Genomic DNA, 18963 nt, shown 5'->3' on the forward strand with positions numbered 1-18963 from the left:
CTTTATGAAAACCCTTCAAGCCAAATTGGTCATTTCTGCTATGCTTCTGCTAAGTCTCTGCGTCAGACTTTGTAAAATGGGAGGGGGGCTTTGTGACCTTCACACAGGGCCATAGCTAAGGGGTGGTGAGGTGGGCGCCCTGCCAGGGGCGCAGGCAATGGAGAGGGCGCAAAATAGGCTATAAATATGTCTGTAAATATAAATATTGATTAATGCCTCATAGGAAATGGTTTTAAATACAGTGGTGCCCCGCAAGACGAATGCCTCGCAAGACAAAAAACTCGCTAGACGAAAGGGTTTTGCAGTTTTTGAGCTGCTTCGCAAGACGATTTTCCCTATGGGCTTGCTTCGCAAGACGAAAACGTCTTGCAAGTTTGTTTCCTTTTTCTTAACACCATTAATACAGTTGCGACTTGACTTCGAGGAGCAACTCATAGAACGCAGTGTGGTAGCCTTTTTTGAGGTTTTTGGTGATTTTTGAAGCTTTTCCAAAACTTTTCCGACAACGTGCTTCGCAAGACGAAAAATTCGCTAGACGAAAAAACTCGCGGAACGAATTAATTTTGTCTTGCAAGGCACCACTGTAGAGGGTAAATTGAATGGGTGGAAGGGGGGGTTGGAGGAGAGGCAGAAAGAAGAGCTAATTTGTCCATGGCTGGGGGGGGGGGGCGGAATCTGGACGGTTCTGCCAGGGGCGCAAGGTCACCTAGCTACGGCTCTGCCTCCGCATGTGTGTTTGGATGCAAACCTTTAAATATTTACTCCATCGGTTGACCTGACTTCTTAATTTCTAGGTTCTTATGAAGGGTTACAATTGTGTCTGCCCAAAAGAATGAGACTTGTATTGCTTTATTTATTTATTTAACCAAGTTTCATTGTAATAGTAAGCAAGCTTTCCAGGCTTCACTGAACTCTTTAAAAAAAACAAAAACATTTTCCTAAAACTCTTCAGATAGGAAGAGTTGTATTAAAAAAAAAAAAGCTTTCATTTCTCACGTTTGGGCACGTGTTGTATGATTGTGATTTTATGTGAGATGAGTAGCTTCTAATGACAAGAGATGCAAAAGTCAAAGGACAAACTCTTAATTACTGTACTTAATATACGGTACTGTATAAACATGACAAAGGAGAATCGTTACAAAGGGGTTATTGGGTTGTTGTTTTTATTTTGATTATATATTTTGTGGTTTTATATTTTGATTTTGTTCTGTGAGACCTCTAGGCATAGGACAGTATATAAATTCAATAAATAAATAAATGCACAAGTCTGTTCACTGGGGTTCCGCCTCTAAACTCATTTCATTTGCTATTAATTTGTATACTTCATTTCTATATTACCATACACAGTTTACAAGAAAGTAACAACAAAATAGGCATTCCTGGATTCCCCTCCCCCCACCCTTGACACTGCTGTTTGCACCATACACAACCCTTCTGCATGCATGGCTGTGGGAAGATTTATCTGCAGTGTTCGGATTGGCAATATTTCATCAAATCTTTTCCCTTTTACTGACTAGTTTCTTAGTGGTTCGTAACTTAAAATCAGAGTCCTTGACAGCTAAAGACTAATATACCGTATTTTTCCATCTATAAGATGCCCCCATGTATAAGACACCCTCTATTTTTGCGGCAACAACCAATCACCAGTCCCCCCTTGGCACTATCCGTGTATAAGATGTCCCCTAATTTTTGACATTATTTTTTATGAAAAAATCTAGTCTTATACATGGAAAAATACGGTACTTCTTCAGCTCTGACTTGTTCACTTGAGTAACAGTTTGCTGATGCTTGACATCTCCTAATTTCCATGTAGAAGCTTCCTTTTGCAATGAGCTGAGGATGCTTATCAGCATCCCAGTTAACAGTTTCAAATATAGCCAAGGCAATGAACATGGAAATTACCTTTGTAGACTTTCTTCCAAGTCTCTTAGGGCTACATGAATATTAAAATGCCTGAATTGAAATTAGTGTTTGTTAAGAACAATTTAATTCCACCCAATTTCCCCCTCATTAAATTAACCTAGTGTGTTCCACATCTGCATTGTTTGCATGGCTATCATTCAGGGAAACTGTCTCAAATGTCACCTAGTGACTTCAGTGGAACTGACTTCCAACATATTTGGAAGGATGTACGCCCACAGGTGGGGAGCCTTTTGGGTCCATGAACCAGATACTTTTCAGGCCCTGGCCCCACAGTCCAAACCTGACAGGTGAGTGAAGCTGCCCACCCATCAATTATCTGGTGTCACAATGATATAAGATAGCTAGGTGCTTTGAAGTCCCAATGTCAGGACTTCAAAGCACTGCTCAGGGATTTCAAGCTCCTGAGGCTTTTTTCCAGGCATCGGTTACGTGAGCAAGTTCCATTGCAAGGAACTGTCTTGCACAGGCAATCTTCACAGAGGGGAATATGGTGTGGGCTTTGTAGGCCTGCAGAGTACTTTATGGTCATCAACAGTCTTGGGAGTCCAAGGCCTCTTCAACATCAGAAATCTATGTCATTGGGGATTCTGTTTTCATCAGTAAATGGAGAACCAAAGTTCTTATGTCCCTCAAAAACCTGGCAGGAACTGATCTTTCAGAGTGGGCCTCTGGATTTCCCAATTGTTGGTCAAATTAGGGAAGTGAAAAAGAATCCATTTAAAATGAACTTCTGGGAAACCTTTCAAGAGCAATTTGCTGAAATCATGAGGTATAGTAAGTAGCAGGAGAAAACAGAAGCATTGCATTTTGGTTGACATGTTCAAAGCAACTGTAGGCAAAGGAACACTGGCAGGGTTGTCTGCTTTTGACAGGAGGAAGGAGAGAATAAGCAAATTTGTTCTAACTGGTTTGGTGTGATGTTTTGAATTGGCAAACCATAGTTACAGCCATCTGTCTGCCTTGAGAAATTTGCTGCCCCAAGGACATTATAAGTGCAGAAAGAATAGTGCTTTAGAAGTTCAAACCATGGTTTGGATTCTAAGCTATAGCTAGTGCAAAGCACGGTCTAGTACAGTGTTTGAATTAAATTTAAAAAAACAACTGACCTCTTCCATCATCTTAATATCCTGTACAATTATAAGGTTGCATTTTGAAGAGCACATAAGCTACTTAAGAATAAGAACAGCAGATGTGAAATTTGAAAGCTTCTGTCACCTTAAAAACCCTGACACCCATTCATCTCCTCTTTTCCCCTTGATTCCAGTTTGGTGCAGAATTTCGAAGGTTCTCCCTGGATCGTTTCAAACCAGGGAAATTTGAAGACTTCTACAAACTGATTCTTCACATCCACCACATATCCAACATGGAGGTGATGATTGGTTATGCCGATATACATGGAGATCTCCTTCCTATTAATAACGACGACAACTTCTTCAAGGCTGTTACAAGTGCAAACCCGCTGCTTAGGATTTTTATACAAAAGCAAGGTAAGATTAAATGATCACCCATCTGCTGAAAACATAAACTCCTCATTTTTTCTTACTGACTTCTAGATTTTGAAAACCTCTGTGGGGAGTAGAATCCTGTTTGTATTGGCTCCTCGACCTGGATATTTGAGTGGGGTGGGTAAGTTGTTGTTAGGGAAATAGCAGAAATATATCGCAACGAGGCACAAAAGACTGCAGTGCATCAGCATATTTTAATAGCATGCACTCAAAATAATTTGCATATTCCTTTCATTAATATGACAAGCAGCAAGCTGTTGTTAGAGATGCTGCTCGTGTATTACTGTTTGGAAATTCCTTCCTTTATATGTAGAAAATGTAAGTTGGCCCTTAAGAAATCTGAAATAATGGCTGAAGATCAAAGAAGGTTGGATGCCCAGCCAACGAGATTTGTTTTGCTTCTTTCACTGTGCATCAGCTCATGAGAGATGGGGGTGGGAATTCAAGCCTGCCAGTACTCCAACTTCTCCCTGCAGCCATAATATTTGGGAGCAAAATGTATGCTAGGACTCTTTTATTTTTAACAGGTGTCTCTTTTCTACCAGAGGAAAGAACCATATATGGAGGCTCCGTTTCGCCCTCTTCTGCATTAGCAGTCCCTACTAAGCATGGTTTGATTGCCTAATTTATCTGTTCTTAAAATTTATTAAGTAACAGGGCAATCATATATATATATATATATATATATATATATATATATATATATATATATTACTGAGAAATAAAAGGCACCAAGTTCAATAGGCCATACTCCCAGCAGTGACGTTAACATATGAGAGTGCTGGAGGTGAAATAGTTAAACAGGTTACCCAATCAGAACCCAGGGGGGTGGAGTCAGAGGGACTATAAAACCAGCTCTGAGAGGGGCGAAGAGGGGGAGTTCGTTGGGAGTTGGGTGGTTGGTTGGAGTGGGAGTGAATTGGAATAGAGTCTGTGGGTAGGTTGAGTTAGTGATGCGAAATAAGCTGAGTCAGGAACAGTTAAGAGCTAGGAAGACAAGTAAATATCTGAGAGGTGGTTTAGTGAGTGAGAGCAGGTAGCGGGAGTTATAGGTCTGGATAGGCACCCCATGATTGTAATTGACTGAGACTGTTTATGAAACCACACTCTTGTTAAACTGCAATAAACAAACAGAAGTTTATGTTCCGATTTAACCCTGACTGAACTCAGTATTTTACTAGGTAGGGCCTGGGTGGTGGCAGTGAGAAATAAAGTGGTGGCACAGGGATCAATAGACGGTGAAATGTCCGGGGACCTTGTGTGATCGCCACACCAGCCATATAGGATTGCTGCTTAAAGCATGTTAGCAGTTCAAAACAGGATTGCTGAAGCATATTTAAGCTGCTGTGTTCCAAAGCTTGCTTAAGAAGCAAGTGACTTTGAAACAGAGCCAAAGGCAGGCTACTAATGTAGTAAGAAAAATGAAGCGGCACAATGGAGAATAAACTCTTAAAGCAGAATAAAGTAGAAATAGCAGGAATAACAAACAAGACAGATCACTCTGGGGAGCTTCTCACAAATGCTCAGGTGTTGCGAGACTGGCAGCGTGCAGCGTGGGCCTGACAGGCCTCATAAGGACTGCTGCTGCCCAGCAAGGACTGGGGTGTCTTGGGAGAAGTTTCATTGGAAGTTTTTGCTGTTGTTACTAATGTTAACTTTTTGCATCTTTATTTTTATGTGGAAATTGTTCAGTTTGGTTATATAGTTTTTAATGTGTTTTATTTATTTTTATGACTACTTTGCTATATTTGTAATTATGTAAATCTTTTCATATTGTAAGCCGCCTTGAGCATTGTTTTAACTGTGGGAAGGCAGCGTACTGTACAAATAAAATGATGATTATGATGATGATGTCAATCTTTACTCATACAGATTGATTTTGATGTAGGGTAGTCAGACTTTTTGCAACTGGAGTGTGCAAAAGTTTGTATTGGTCCAAAACCATCACAGTTTTATTACATGATGATACATGGGGTACTGGATTGGGTACCATTTTCCTGGATTCTGTACCTTAGTCACAAATGACTAATACAGGTATGTGTCTGTGTTGGCAAATGGGCCCTTAGCTTTGAATTTAGAAGCAAACCTTGAATCAGAAGGAATTATATCTAATTTTCCTTTGCCAGCACCAGTTCAGATTTACCTGTGTTTATGTATCAATTCTCCTTTGTAAATAAAATAATATAAATAAAATAATAAAATAAAATAAGGGGTTGTTACATCTTAGATAGGGGACTGGCAAGTTCAGAACCAGATGACCTGAGATGGAATTGTTACAATGACCCCATTTAAAAAAAAATGCAGAAAGGGAGTGGTTGGACAAAGTAACTTCATTGCTGTAGAGCCCAGAGTATAAACACTCCTGGGTTTGATAATCATGTTTTGGAAGAGGCGGAATGTTATACTTAAAAATAATCCATTGCCAATATTAAATCTGCTTAGTTGGGGGGAAATAAAATGTATCTTCCTCTGTTCCACTTTCCTATTCCCTTACAAGCCATTATAATATTACAGCTGCAGTGTCCCAACTTTACAGCTTCAAATACAGAACCTATTAAACTTTGGCGTTTGGTGTGTGTGTGTGTGTGTGTGTGTGTGTGTGTGTGTTGAAGGGCAGGTACTTTGCACAGGCCTGCAATAGGCAGTTTGCTCTTTGTGTCTGGGGCTAGAGGACTCCAGGACTGCACAGCAAGTGGGTGTTTCTCTGCAATGCACATCACCACCTTGTCGTTGTTGTTTTTGGCACTCTGGTTGAACAGGTTGTGGCTAGATTGCCATCTTGGACTAGTATCCTTCTCTCTTAAACATCAAGGGCACAGCTGTTCTGCTCTAGGCTTCTTTCTGCTAAGCATGCTGAGCCATCAGTGCTGCTAATCAAAAGGGAAGCATTTTTAGTTTTGTTTTGTTTTTCCCCCACAGGTGGAGAAGCAACTATAATGTGGCACTTGGGCCTGGGTTTAAATCCCTCTTGAGCTAGTTTGGGTGGCCTTGGACCCATCCTATACCCTTAAGTATAGGGAATGATGTTTTGCCTCACTGTGATAGTAAAGAATGAAATGTAAAAATCAGCCATGAGCCTTGGGAATAAGAGCAGGAGGCATGCAAATAATACAGGGAATAAGTGAGCCATTCTCCTTTGGCCTCTGCTAAGGGTAGAAAAAACCTGGGTCTCTGTACAGCTTTGCTTTGTTCGCTTCCACCTCGGCAGGCTGTGATGCAGGTCATTCCTCTTTTTCTAGATCATCACAAGGAGATTTTTCAGTCAGTGCATTGGTGACAATAGGGAGGCTCTGTCAGATCACTGGCTGGTAGGCAGACAAGTGCAAGCTAAGAAGTTTGGTCACTGAAATGCGCAGCATCCATCATCTACTTCCAAGGCCAATGTACAAAAATCGCTCCACTCGTTTCAGATGCTTCTCCTTTCCTTCCTTTTTCCTTCTCTCCTCCATCCACCCTTTGTTGCCAGCTTGTTGTTGTTGTTTAGTCGTTTAGTCGTGTCCGACTCTTCGTGACCCCAGGGACCAGAGCACGCCAGGCACGCCTGTCTTCCACTGCCTCCCACGGTTTGCCAGTGCCAAACTCATGTTGGCCAGCTAGTTTATCCCAAACACAATTGTCAGTCTTTCAGCGCAATGAGCACTTAAAACAGTCCTAAATTGAAGCAAATACTAGAATCTCTGCAGAAGCTGCTTAACGTAAGTTTTATACTACATTGGGTGCTGCAAGCTGTTTTCACATCCCCTTTCTTATCCCATTTATGGATTTCTTGACCTGTCACAGCTTGGAATAGTTCCTAGGTGTATCCTGTCCCAGGTACTGGGCCAGGCCAAGATAACTTTGCTCTTTAGGCAAAGCCACAGCAGATGGCTTCAGGCTACTAATGGTAACTAACAATTACCCGCAAACAAAGAGCAATGTTTTAAGTGCAAACTGATACTTCTTGTGTTCCACCTGTGGTGTTATGGATGAGGGATGTTTTCTGGCAGCATCTTCTGCTGGTACCTTTTTTTAAAAAAAGAGAGAACTGCAGTACCAAACTGAGCAAAGGAAGTATTTCTATGAAAATGTTTTCCCCAGGCCTTTCCATGCTCACTGTAGGATACAAGCTGGGTGTGTACTCTCTGGCTGTTCTCACACTTGTCAGCTCATCAGAGGAGAGCGTGGGGTGAGGAACCCGACATGTTTGTGCTGCTGGGATTGGCAGTGTTGAAAGAATGTTTCCTGTTCCTGTTGTTCAGATCAGTCCGAAAGTGTCCTTAGATGTCCAATGGGAGCCAGTTTTGAATATGGAAGAAGTAAAGCCCTTGGTAGTGTGGGGGCTGCATTACTGGCATTCCATACAAAGTGGATATCCACAGTGTGCTGGGAGAATCCAGAAGTACTGTATTGGTCAGGCAACCTGGGTGTGGGTATTTAAATATAGATATAGACACACACTCATATACATGCACACACATACAGAGAGAGGGTGATTCAGTAATGTGTTCTGGCAACCAGCACACCAGTTTACAGTCGGGTTCATTAGCTTCTCCTAGTTGTCTATTTCAAGCATTGATAATAGTGTACAGGTGCTTTGTTTTTCACAGTAGCCTGGAGGAGAAATCTGGATGACCAATTTTAAGGGAATGCTTGCATAATTGAACACCAAACAGTCAATAAAAGGCAAGCGCTAATTCTGTTGACTTAATTTTCCTTGGCTGAAATAGATATTTCCCAATTGCTTTTCGGAGAAGTGGTTTTAAGGACTAGGCCATCAGCTAATATCCCTGTTCTCGAGACAAGACTTTTTGTGATGTTTTGCTCTTGTAAATCTGTAATTTAATATCAGATGGATCACAAACTTTTCCTAAAGAGAGAGGTGTCTGCTGCATGAGAAATTTATGACCTCATAATTGGGATAGCAATGTGGGAAACTTTTCTTCTTCTGGACGCACGTCTTTAATTCCTGATCTATGTTAAACTAAAAGAAAGATTGATAAAACAATTGAATGCATAAATCTTGCTGCTTATTCCTTCTAGCTGAGATCCCAAAAGCACATGCCCAGTAGAGGCTTCAGGTACACTTTTCTTAATAGCAGTTGCTTGACAACTTCCCATCTCAAAAAACCCCAAACAAACACAATTAGGATGGTATTGCAGAGGTCTTCCACAAAGGTCTTCTTTATATTGCATAGGTCAAGAGAAGAAAGTGAGATGTCCCCTTGAACATGTGTGAGACCTTGTTCCTCTTCTTTGATCCTGGCTTCTCTGTGTTATGAAACCTGAGATTTCTATAATGTATAATTTTTCTGGTCACCTTGGTATGCTAATTACAAAGTAAGCTTGGATCTAGACTTGGCGGCTGTTAATAAAACACCTTCCCAGTGCAGGGAGGCAAGATCACTTGTTTGTGAGGTTATCCCCACCCCCTCCAGCTGTGTGCTGTGTAAAAAGGCAATTGAAAGGAAGCTGTCTGTAGTGAACTGTCATATCATATGGAAGGGTTACCAAGCACCTCTTTGTGTACAGTTCTCACTCCAATGTCTAACACAGGGTTTTCCAAAAAAACAGCTGGAGACCCAAATGCAGGAAACCCTGCTCTAACAACACCTGACCCAGAAATTGTGCCGGTGAAAACTTTTTCTGGCATGGTGGTAAAGTTTTTGGGAAAGCTTTACCTGCTTAATCTTGTGTATTAGTTATAAAAAAGTAAGTGGTGGCAAGCCTAGTTCTACAGCAACCTTACAAGAAGATAATTATAAATTGCACAGCCACTTCTGGGCTGCCCTGTGTGCTCTTTGTTCTGCATGTTTGAATCCGAATTTTGTGGTATTCATGGCCGACAAGATTATTCAGCATCATGAGATTTGCCAGAGTTGAACTGACCAAGATGGATGCCTTTTATGGGCAGCACAGTTAACGGTGATAAAAAGAGAAATTGTAAATCCAGACATTGTCCCTTTTAAGATCTGGCAACACAGAATATTGTACATGTTGTTGCTGTTTTTCTCTTTTAGCATATATACTTCGGGCTGTCACCTTAATGAAGGCAATAGTTTAAACAATTGGTAAAGGTAAAGGGACCCCTGACAGTTAAGTCCAGTCGCAAACAACTCTGGGGTTGTGGCGCTCATCTCGCTTTACTGGCCGAGGGAGCCGGAGTACAGCTTCCGGGTCATGTGGCCAGCATGACTAAGCCACTTCTGCAAACCAGAGCAGCACACGGAAACGCCGTTTACCTTCCCGCCAGAGCGGTCCCTATTTATCTACTTGCACTTTTTGGTGTGATTTCGAACTGCTAGGTTGGCAGGAGCTGGGACTGAGCAACGGAAGATCACCCCGTCGCAGGGATTCGAACCGCCAACCTTCTGATTGGCAAGCCCTATGCTCTGTGGTTTAGACCACAGCACCACCCGCATCCCAGTTGAGCCACTCTTAATTGACCACCTCATTGAGCCCAGGAAGCTTCTGCTTAGGGGAGTGTATTTCTTTGAAGGTTATCAGTGTCTTACAGTGGCATAGCTGTGGGAAGCACAGGAGTGGTTGCCCCAGGCGCAGAATTGTTGGGGTGCAAAATCTCAACACTGAGTGCTGCCTCAATACAGCTTTCACTGGGCTCCATTGGAAACAGCTTCTTCATGCAAACCAGGAAGTGACACCTCTAGACTTTGGAACTTCTTTTCTTATCTCTGTGGCCATGAACTCCTGTGTGACACAGGACACAGATGCCATTAAGCAGTTTAATGTGCATGCATATTCCATTCGTTTCCCTCCCTCCCACCCACCAAGCCCTGCACGGCCCCGGGCACTGGCAAGCCACGCAATGCCACTGCCATCATCCCCCAGCCACCAGTTTTGAAGGAATAAATCCTTCCATATGTTGAAATATAATGTGCCTCTGTAGTTTGCAAAGTAGCAATGGGAATTATTCAGCCAGCCAGCCTCATGAACAAAAGATCGAAGCTATAATTACTTATACTTAATTCATTGAAGTTGCTCACTCTCAGCTGCTCCTGTGAGATATGGGAACACATTTGATCAGTCTCCCCCCAGCCTAGTTCACGCCACATCCTTGGACTACCAGCTTGAGCCAGCACAACCCCAAACATCTGGCAAAGCACTAGGTTAGGAAAAGTTTTTTGTGTTATGTGCTGCTGCTGCGGGAATTATCTGCAGAAGTAGTCATGCAGTGCCTTTGGTGTTTTCTTTAAAACAAAAACAAAAAACCCCTCCCTGCTAAAATTAGAAACTTAACACAGGAAATGTAGTAAATACTTTTGAATTAACCACCCGCTATCCTTGGAATAAATGGTGCAGACAACATGTGGAGATAGTCTTTTCATCATGATGCTAGCAAATGCTTAATGACTGGAGTGCATGTAGGGTTCCTAGTTGAGGTTTTGCCACTGCTTTCATCTAGACCAGGCCTTGCCTCTTTCAATAGCTGCATATGGAGTAGGATGCAGTCCACCACCCCCATCCCCAAGTGTCTCTTCTGACATTGCCTTCCAGCATGCAAGCCCCTTCCTGTGCTGCTCAGTAGTGTTTGAAGTCTGAGGCTATGTGGGAGAAGCCCAGGACATGCCTCCTCCTTCTCATGCTGCTGTGGTGAGCAGCATGGTCTCTTCCCAGGTGACATGAGTTTCTGGCATAAACAAGTACTGCTAGAAAGATGCCGGAAAGTCTATAGATGCCAAGAAAAAAGGGAATGTGGAGGACTACTTTTTTAAAAATACATTTTTCTGTTGGTTTTTCCTTGGCTTTCACATCTGTGAGCAAGTCGTACACCTTCAAAGGTACAACAATCACTATTTCACCTTGTGGTAATGTATTGCATCACTTGCCACTAAGGATTTTCACGTGTTAAATTTTCAAAACAATTCAGAAACTCCCCACCCCACCCCGATAGCTGGACCTCTGAAGGACCAATGTTGCCACAGGGTTGTTTGCAAAAACACTTTCTTTAAAGGGCTTTCTAGGGTCTCACTCCTTTACAACCAAGAGTCTTGGTGGTGGTTTTTTTCTGTATATTGGCTCTCTGAGATTCTAAGGACACAAACTTCTATCAAAGCCAATGCACAAGTATAAATGGAATGCAACAGCCTTGCTTGGCTTCAGCTGCACTTTCAAATGGCAGTCGTGAACTATTTTTCTGCCTCTGAATGACCAAGATTTATTATTCAGGAATTTCATTTTCCATGCTTAAAATACAGGACATTATTGACTGGAGAAATACAAAAAAGCCACCACACACTTCTTTAAAACCCCAGCGTTGAAAACATTTCTCTCTGTGTATGCCTGCGTTCCCCTCTCCTCTTTTCATGCTGATCTGTAAAGCTTTTTTCAAAACTTGCTTTGCAGATTCTTCAGTTCGATAACTAAGCGGAGTGAAACAACAACAGTTGTGTGTTAGAGAAATATGAGGTTGCAGACACATGTTAAGAATTTTATAGAATTCCTATAAAATGGAGGGTGGGGAGTTTTCAAAATGCAGAATATGGTGGTGAACTCTCCCAGGCTGCACTTGCTTCTGAAGCCCCATCTTCTCCCCACACTTAACCCCACCAACATTGCTTTTCTCTCCTTGAACTTAGATTTAAAAGTAATCACTACTAAAGGAAAGGCTGGAGGGGGAAGGGTTTGACATCCCTTACCTTGGGCTGTGCCAAAATCCGTTTGCCTCTCAAAAACCTTCAATGCTGTTTTGTGTGTTGCGAAATGTTTTGCCAAATATTCTTATGAGGTGAGGAGAAAGATATTAAATTTTCCAATTGTTTTTCCTTGGAAAGCTCTCTTCTGAGAAAGTTTGGCTGACTCAGCATTAAACAAAACGATAAGACTCTTACGAGTTCAAACGGATGAAGGGAAGGGAGCAGTAGGCTATCAAAGAAGAAGAAGTAGGGGCCAAGCCCACTGCTTCCTTCAATGATGATGATAAAATAATATTAGAATGTGATTCACAGATGTAACCAAAATGCATGGGTGGTGAAAGAGGGGTGGACATTTCGCCAAAGATTCTTTAGGGAAGGATTAAAAATCTCCACAAAATTCTTGTTGTTTTGCAGGGGATGGGGGATTCTCAATTTAGTCAGAAAAGTCTTTCCTGAGAGATTTGGGCTCAGGCCTACCTTTTACAGTGGTGCCTCGCAAGACGAAAAGAATCCGTTCTGTGAGTCTCTTAGTCTAGCGGTTTTTTCGTCTTGCGAAGCAAGCCAATTGACGGATTAGCGCTATTAGCGGCTTTTAGCGGCTTATCGGCTTAGCAGATAAGCGGATAAGCGGCTTAGCGGCTTAGAAAAAGGGGGGAGGGAAAAAACTTGCAGGAACTCGCAAGACATTTTCGTCTTGCGAAGCAAGCCCATAGGAGATTCGTTTTGCGAAGCACCTCCAAAACGGAAAGCGAGTTTTCCGTCTTGCGAGGCATTCGTCTTGCGGGGCACCACTGTATTCATGTTGTGCTTCAAACTCCCTGCCCCCACCCAATAGGAATCTAGCATATTCTGTTTTCTAATAATTGACCATGCCATTGTAATATCTAGTTGGCTTTTTAAAAATATTGTTTCTCCCAGCTCAGGTGATTTTGGCAAGTTAGCAGCTGATTCACAATGTAACTTAGGCATGTGGGATGGGAGCTGCTGCCTTTCTCAAAGCAGGCTTCAGTAAGTAGATGAAGAGGCCACAGCCGCCATATTGAGGACTTTCATAAGAGGGTCTACCACTCTGGAATGCTTAGAATCTATTTAGATTTCTAGTGCTTTAGTTAACAGGAAGCTTTTGCAATGCCAGGTGAGCGTCATGTGATGGTGGAAATAGGATCCATCTCTTCCCTTGACTTGTATATTTTCTTTGCCATAGAAGAAAATACACTATTTTAAGAACTGGTACTTTGCTTTGTTTCTAATAGAGGGAAAATGAACCATTGAACAAATCAAAGGGCTCAAGTTCAGCTCTATGGGGTACGATAAGCCCACAATGTACACACGGATTACATTCCAGAATTGCACCTAAAGCCAAAATCGCATATAGTCAAAACACATTGGGCTCAATAGCAGGTAGGATTGCCCCAAGTTGTTTTTTTCCAGAGCCCGGTCCCTTTTAAATTTTTTGCCACGTACATAAAGCTGAATGCAAAAAAGTTAAATGTGCATAAGTTGTGGGCTTACTGTAGTGGATCCAAATCGCTAAATACTGATCCATAGTGTTTCCAATCCTCCGTCAACATGGGATGCAAACCCAGAAGAAAGTTCTTGGATTTCCTGGTTCTGGTGCGTTTGACTCTCTTAATTTCCAGGGTAGATGAAACTTGGCAGCCATGTGTGTTTGCTTCAGTCGTTAGGCAACATGGTGTGCAGGGTGAGTGTGTTTGCACTTTTGTTGGCTAGGGAGCCCATGGTCATGCAGATGTCCTTGGAATCCAAGCTCAAATCTGCTCCAACCAACATGGCCAATGGTTTCGGATGATGGGATTTGCAACATCTGTAGGAGGACAGTTCCTCACCCCAGGCACACCGAAAATCGAGTGGAGACATCCTTCCCCCTCTACGGTTCACTTTGGCAGTGCTTAAGAAAAATGTTTTATCTGGAATATCTTATCAGTCTCTAAGTCTCACACTCTCCACAAAAGGATAGTTATTGCAAGGCTTAAGCCAGCATTTCATAATTGGCAGGCTGTTGTTGCTATTAGCCTGCTGACTCAGGCTAGCCACTCTAGCTGAATTATCTCATGGAGGGAATGAGATGTTTGGAAGGGCTCGGACAGGGATGGAGCAACTTGTTGCATTGTCCTTTTTTGCTGGTGGCGTGGGCTAAACAGGCCCATTGCTGTGATTTTTTTGTTTTCTCTCAGATTTCTGTGCCGGCCTGCAATCTTCCCACCCCCTCACTGCGAGGGAGAAAGCAACCCTTGCTTTTGGTGTGTTGGCAAAACTGTCCCTTGAATTATGGCCATGGGAATTGCTGAAGGGGGCCTGCAGGAAATAACTAGTGCCTTTTTGCCAATGGGTTATTTTTGGTGGCTTCAATTACAGCCCTCTTTCCTCCTGCCTCCTCTGGCAACCACACGGGTGTCATGTAAATGGATGGCGCTCAGTTGCGACAGCAAAGCCACCAAGGAGCTCAAGGAGCTGAGTCTGGAGAGAAGAGGACACGTTTGCAGCAGTGTGCTTTCCATTCCTCCTCTTCCTCATCCCGTCTTCTTTTCCTCAGCCCCTTGTAAGATCTTGAGTGCTTTCCTCATAATGTAAATATCCTTGGTCAGAGATATTTTGACTTCAGAGTTGCGACGGGAAGTTTTGCTTGGAAGATGCTGCCTAGGAGGCGGGAGAGGGGTTAGGCTTTTAAATGCTGCCTCAGAGGGAAACTATGAACATGGTTAGTGCTGAATTTGCATTGTGTTGCACCCTTAATAGTCTCGTATCTTGTACTAACAACGGTAGTTAAAATTACAGCCATTTCTGAGCACCGTGAAGGCGGCGGGGAGAGCCTTTGCATCCTTTTTAACAGTGTGTGCTGTAAGAAACAACCTTCCCCCTTCTTGCCCAATAAGGCTCGGCATTTATATACATGAGTTTTGTGAATGGCAAAGTCTTCAGAAGTCAGGCACTGTTTGAGAAGCATCCAGGAGTGACTAATGCTCCTTAATCCAATTTATAACAGATTTTCTCTCTTTGAAAAGCAAGACGCTTTTTTCTGTTTTCATCTCTTCTCGGTAAGGAGAAGACATGGGGAGGTCTGTGACGACTGCTGCTATTTTTTAGATAACTTGTCAGTTTCTTCTAGTGCTCTATTCCTTATATTATTATTCTGTTTTATATATATCCAAGGGGGGGGGTGTTGCCTCCCACCCACCCTGTTCTATCTGAACAACAACCTTGTGAGGTACAGTAGACTGAGAGACGGTGACTGGCCAAGGCCAGCCAGTGAGCTTCATGGCAGATCAGGGATTTGAACCCTGATCTTCCAACCAAGAGTCCAAGACTCCAACCACCACACTACACTGGGTGATAGCACAGATTTAGGCTATTGTTTTGCTCAGGTTCTTGTCCTACCGTGAACTCCCCCTTACACAGACATGCCGCAGACACTGTGTATTATATAAAGATGGCTCCTTTACTCTCTCTTTCTCCCTCACCCACTTTCCCCCTCTGCTGCTTTCCAAACTGGCTTTCTGTCGGATTAACCCTGTGCACGGAGTCATGGTTTCCCACAACTTTCTCTTTTGTCGTTAGGTTCTTGCAGTAAGAAGTTTTATGTTATAATTTTGATGCATATAAATAGAACCACCTAGGTTAAGGAGGCTCAGAACAAAAGCGTCTCATCCTTTTATTTTCATTACATCATCATCCTGTTTCTTCGCGTCTAACGGCTCCCATACCTGGGGTAACTAGCCTAAGCTTTTTAACCCAGGTACTTCCCAGGACATGTGAGCTAATTTGGCCATCTGTCAGTTGCATGATGTCAGGGAACTGCCATCAGAGCATCAGGTGGTGGAGGGACTCAGGCAGGATGAAAGAGACTCAACTGCTGAAGCAGGGACCAGCAGGGGGAGGAGTGGGTCTCTGAGGGAATGCGAGCAGGAGGGAGGGCTCAGGGAGGCTTCCAGCGAGAACAGTGGGGAGGTATCGGAGTCTCCCATAGGGAGACCCATACCTCGCAGGAAACTGTCACGCCGTGAGTCCAGGAGACGCGTTTCCGTTAAGGAACTTCTTTGCTGGAAACGCTTCCGCAGGCAGCCACTGTCGGACTCTACTAGTGACTAGAGCAGACATGTCTGAGGAGCTCCGTCACACACGGAGGTTTGTGGGGCCGCACAAACTCTGAGGGAGCGCGTTTTCACGCACAAGCAGCTAATCAAACCCTCACAGCAGTCCGACAGTCTTTGTACGCTGCCTGTGCAAGAGAAGGCATCATGAGCGAACCAACCGGAACCGGAGGAGCAGGGGCTGGAGCTGGTCCAAGCTTGGAAGATAGATACCGAGCGTTGGAGGTTCAACTGGCCCTGCAGACGGCGAGGCTGGAGGAGAGAAGGGCTCAGGATGCAGACAAGAAGGGGAGAGCCACTCAATTCCCCAGAAAGGTACCAGGATTGGTGCAGAAATTTGGGGGGGACCCCAAGGACTACCATGCTTTTAGGACAGAGATGCAATATGCCCTTAATGTGCAGTTCGATGAGTTCCCTGATGAGGAATCGCGAGTTGCTTTTGTAATTGGGCATCTTGAGAAAGGGGCTAGAGACTGGGTTCGACCCCTAATGGCAACGCACAATGACATACTAAAGGACACAATGAAGTTCTTTCGTGCAATGGATATCATGTTTTCCAGCGATATTGAGGAAGGGGTGGTGCGCAGACAGCTAATGGCTTGTAAGCAGGGGAGTCGATCTGTCCGTGAATATTGGACTGAGTTTACCATGCTGATTCACAGACTGAGTTGGGATTTATCGGCGGCACCCGTTCAAATGCTATTTGAAGAAGGTCTTTCTTCGGGGGTGAAAGACGAGCTGGCACGGAGCCCCAGGGCGGAGTCTATGGATCAGCTGACCAAATCTGCGCTGACCATAGGAGCGCGGCAGGAGGCAAGAGCCTTGGAGAGGCGGGAAGGGAGAGGGGAACGTTGGAAGGAGTTCCGCATTCCAGACATTCCTGAGCCAGCTTTCCCGCCGGCAGAGCCGATGGAAATCGGAACAGCGCGCGCGCGCGCATTTTCAAAAACCAGCGAGGGAGCTAAGAAGGAGGGAAAGGGCCCCCGGAAATGCTATCTCTGCCAACAGCCAGGCCACTTTGCCAGAGTCTGCCCCCAGAGGAAGGAATGGCAAGGGATGGTGGGAGCTGTTGAGGGGGGAGAAGAAGGGGGAGCGGAGCAGGTAAAAGCCAACGCCTGGTTGCCACAATTGGGGCACTGCAGCCAGGCCAAAGAGCAGTGAAAGTGCCCGTGCCAGAAGCTCCTCGACCTGCTCTAGTGATTGAAGTGTCGCTAGAGCTGCAGAATGGGCACCCCCTAAAAATAAAGGCGCTATTGGACTCAGGCAGCTCCTGCAATTTTATGAGCAAGGAGTTTGCTGCTGAACACCAGATACAGACCATCCCTTTAAGCAACCCCCTGCAGGTGACCACGATTGATGGCAGGGAGTTGTTGGGAGGAGGAGTCCGCTTGCAGACTGTCCCAATGATAATGAGGGTGGCAAGGCACACAGAACTGATAGCGTTTAATGTGGCCACCCTGGGGGGCGCTCCCATTATTTTGGGAATGAGCTGGCTAGCTCTACATGATCCGCTGGTTGGCTGGCATCAAAGAGTGGTGTCCTTTGGTTCAGCACATTGCCTAGAACACTGCAAAGGGGAGAAGGGTTCAGTAGGGGCCCAAGCCACCCTAGCAGGGACTGAAGTAATGGGGAAGGTGAAGGTACCACCACAGTATGCAGATCTCAGCGACGTGTTCAGTGAGAAGGAAGCTGACCAACTACCACCTCATAGACCCTTTGATTGTCAGATCAATTTACTCCCTGGAGCACAGCTTCCCGTGGGCAAGTTGTATGCCATGTCAGACAGGGAAATGCAGGAGTTGCGAGGGTTCATTGACAAGAACCTGAAGAGAGGCTTCATCAGAGAGTCCAAAGCAGCAGGGGGGAGCCCAGTGTTCTTTGTGGACAAAAAAAATGCGGACAAGCCGAGACTTGTATGTGATTTTAGGCGGCTGAATGCAGTGACTGAACCGGTGGCGTTCCCTATGCCCAGAATTGATGATATTTTGACCATGGTGAGGAAGGGAAAGATTTTCACAAAGCTGGATCTAAGGGGGGCGTACAACCTGATACGCATAAGGAAAGGGGATGAATGGAAAACCACCATGTTTACCCCTTTGGGGGCGTTTGAATACCTCGTTATGCCATTTGGATTACAAGCAGGCTCCGCGTGTTTTCAATCTTTTATGAACCACGTGCTGGGCCCTTTGCTCTACAAGAATTGCGTTGCCTTTCTAGATGATGTGTTGGTGTATTCTGAGAATGAGGAGCAACATGTGAGAGACGTCAGAGAAGTGTTGAGCAGACTGCAAGCCAACAGGCTGTGGGTCAAACTGGAGAAGTGTCGGTTCCATACCAAGGAGGTGGAATTCCTGGGGTACCGCCTGTCAGACAAGGGATTGGCCATGGATCCCGGCAAGGTACAGGCAGTGCTGGAATGGAAAACACCCAAAACCAAGAAGGATGTGCAGAGGTTCCTAGGGTTTGGAAACTTTTATCGTAAGTTCATCCGCAACTTCGCCCATCTGACGGCGCCCATCACTGACTGTCTCAGCAGTAAGAAGAAGTTTGTATGGACGGCGGAGGCGGAGCGAGCGTTTGAGGAACTGAAAAGGGCCTTCGCCTCTGAAGAACAACTTCTGCATGTGGATTTACGAAAGAAGCTAAGGGTTGAAACAGACGCATCTGACAGAGCCATAGGGGCGGTGCTTCTTCTGCAGCCGGGGAAGGAGGAGTCGGAGTGGCGTCCGTGTGCCTTCTTCTCGCGGAAGCTGAACAAATCCGAGAGGAACTACACGGTGTACGACCGAGAACTGC

The 18963-nt window shown here is 44.4% G+C and overlaps 1 protein-coding gene across 1 annotated transcript in view; it reads left to right on the forward strand.

Moving 5' to 3' along the window:
- Positions 1–18963, forward strand: part of PARD6G (par-6 family cell polarity regulator gamma) — a 74907-nt gene that overhangs the window by 19321 nt on the left and 36623 nt on the right. The window contains exon 2 of the mRNA XM_081205820.1: positions 3188–3410. Within this exon, the coding sequence (XP_081061946.1) occupies positions 3188–3410 (223 nt within the window). The remainder of the gene's footprint in view (positions 1–3187; positions 3411–18963) is intronic.

Source organism: Podarcis bocagei (assembly GCF_964188305.1).
Source record: "Podarcis bocagei genome assembly, chromosome: 8".
NCBI lineage: Eukaryota > Metazoa > Chordata > Lepidosauria > Squamata > Lacertidae > Podarcis > Podarcis bocagei.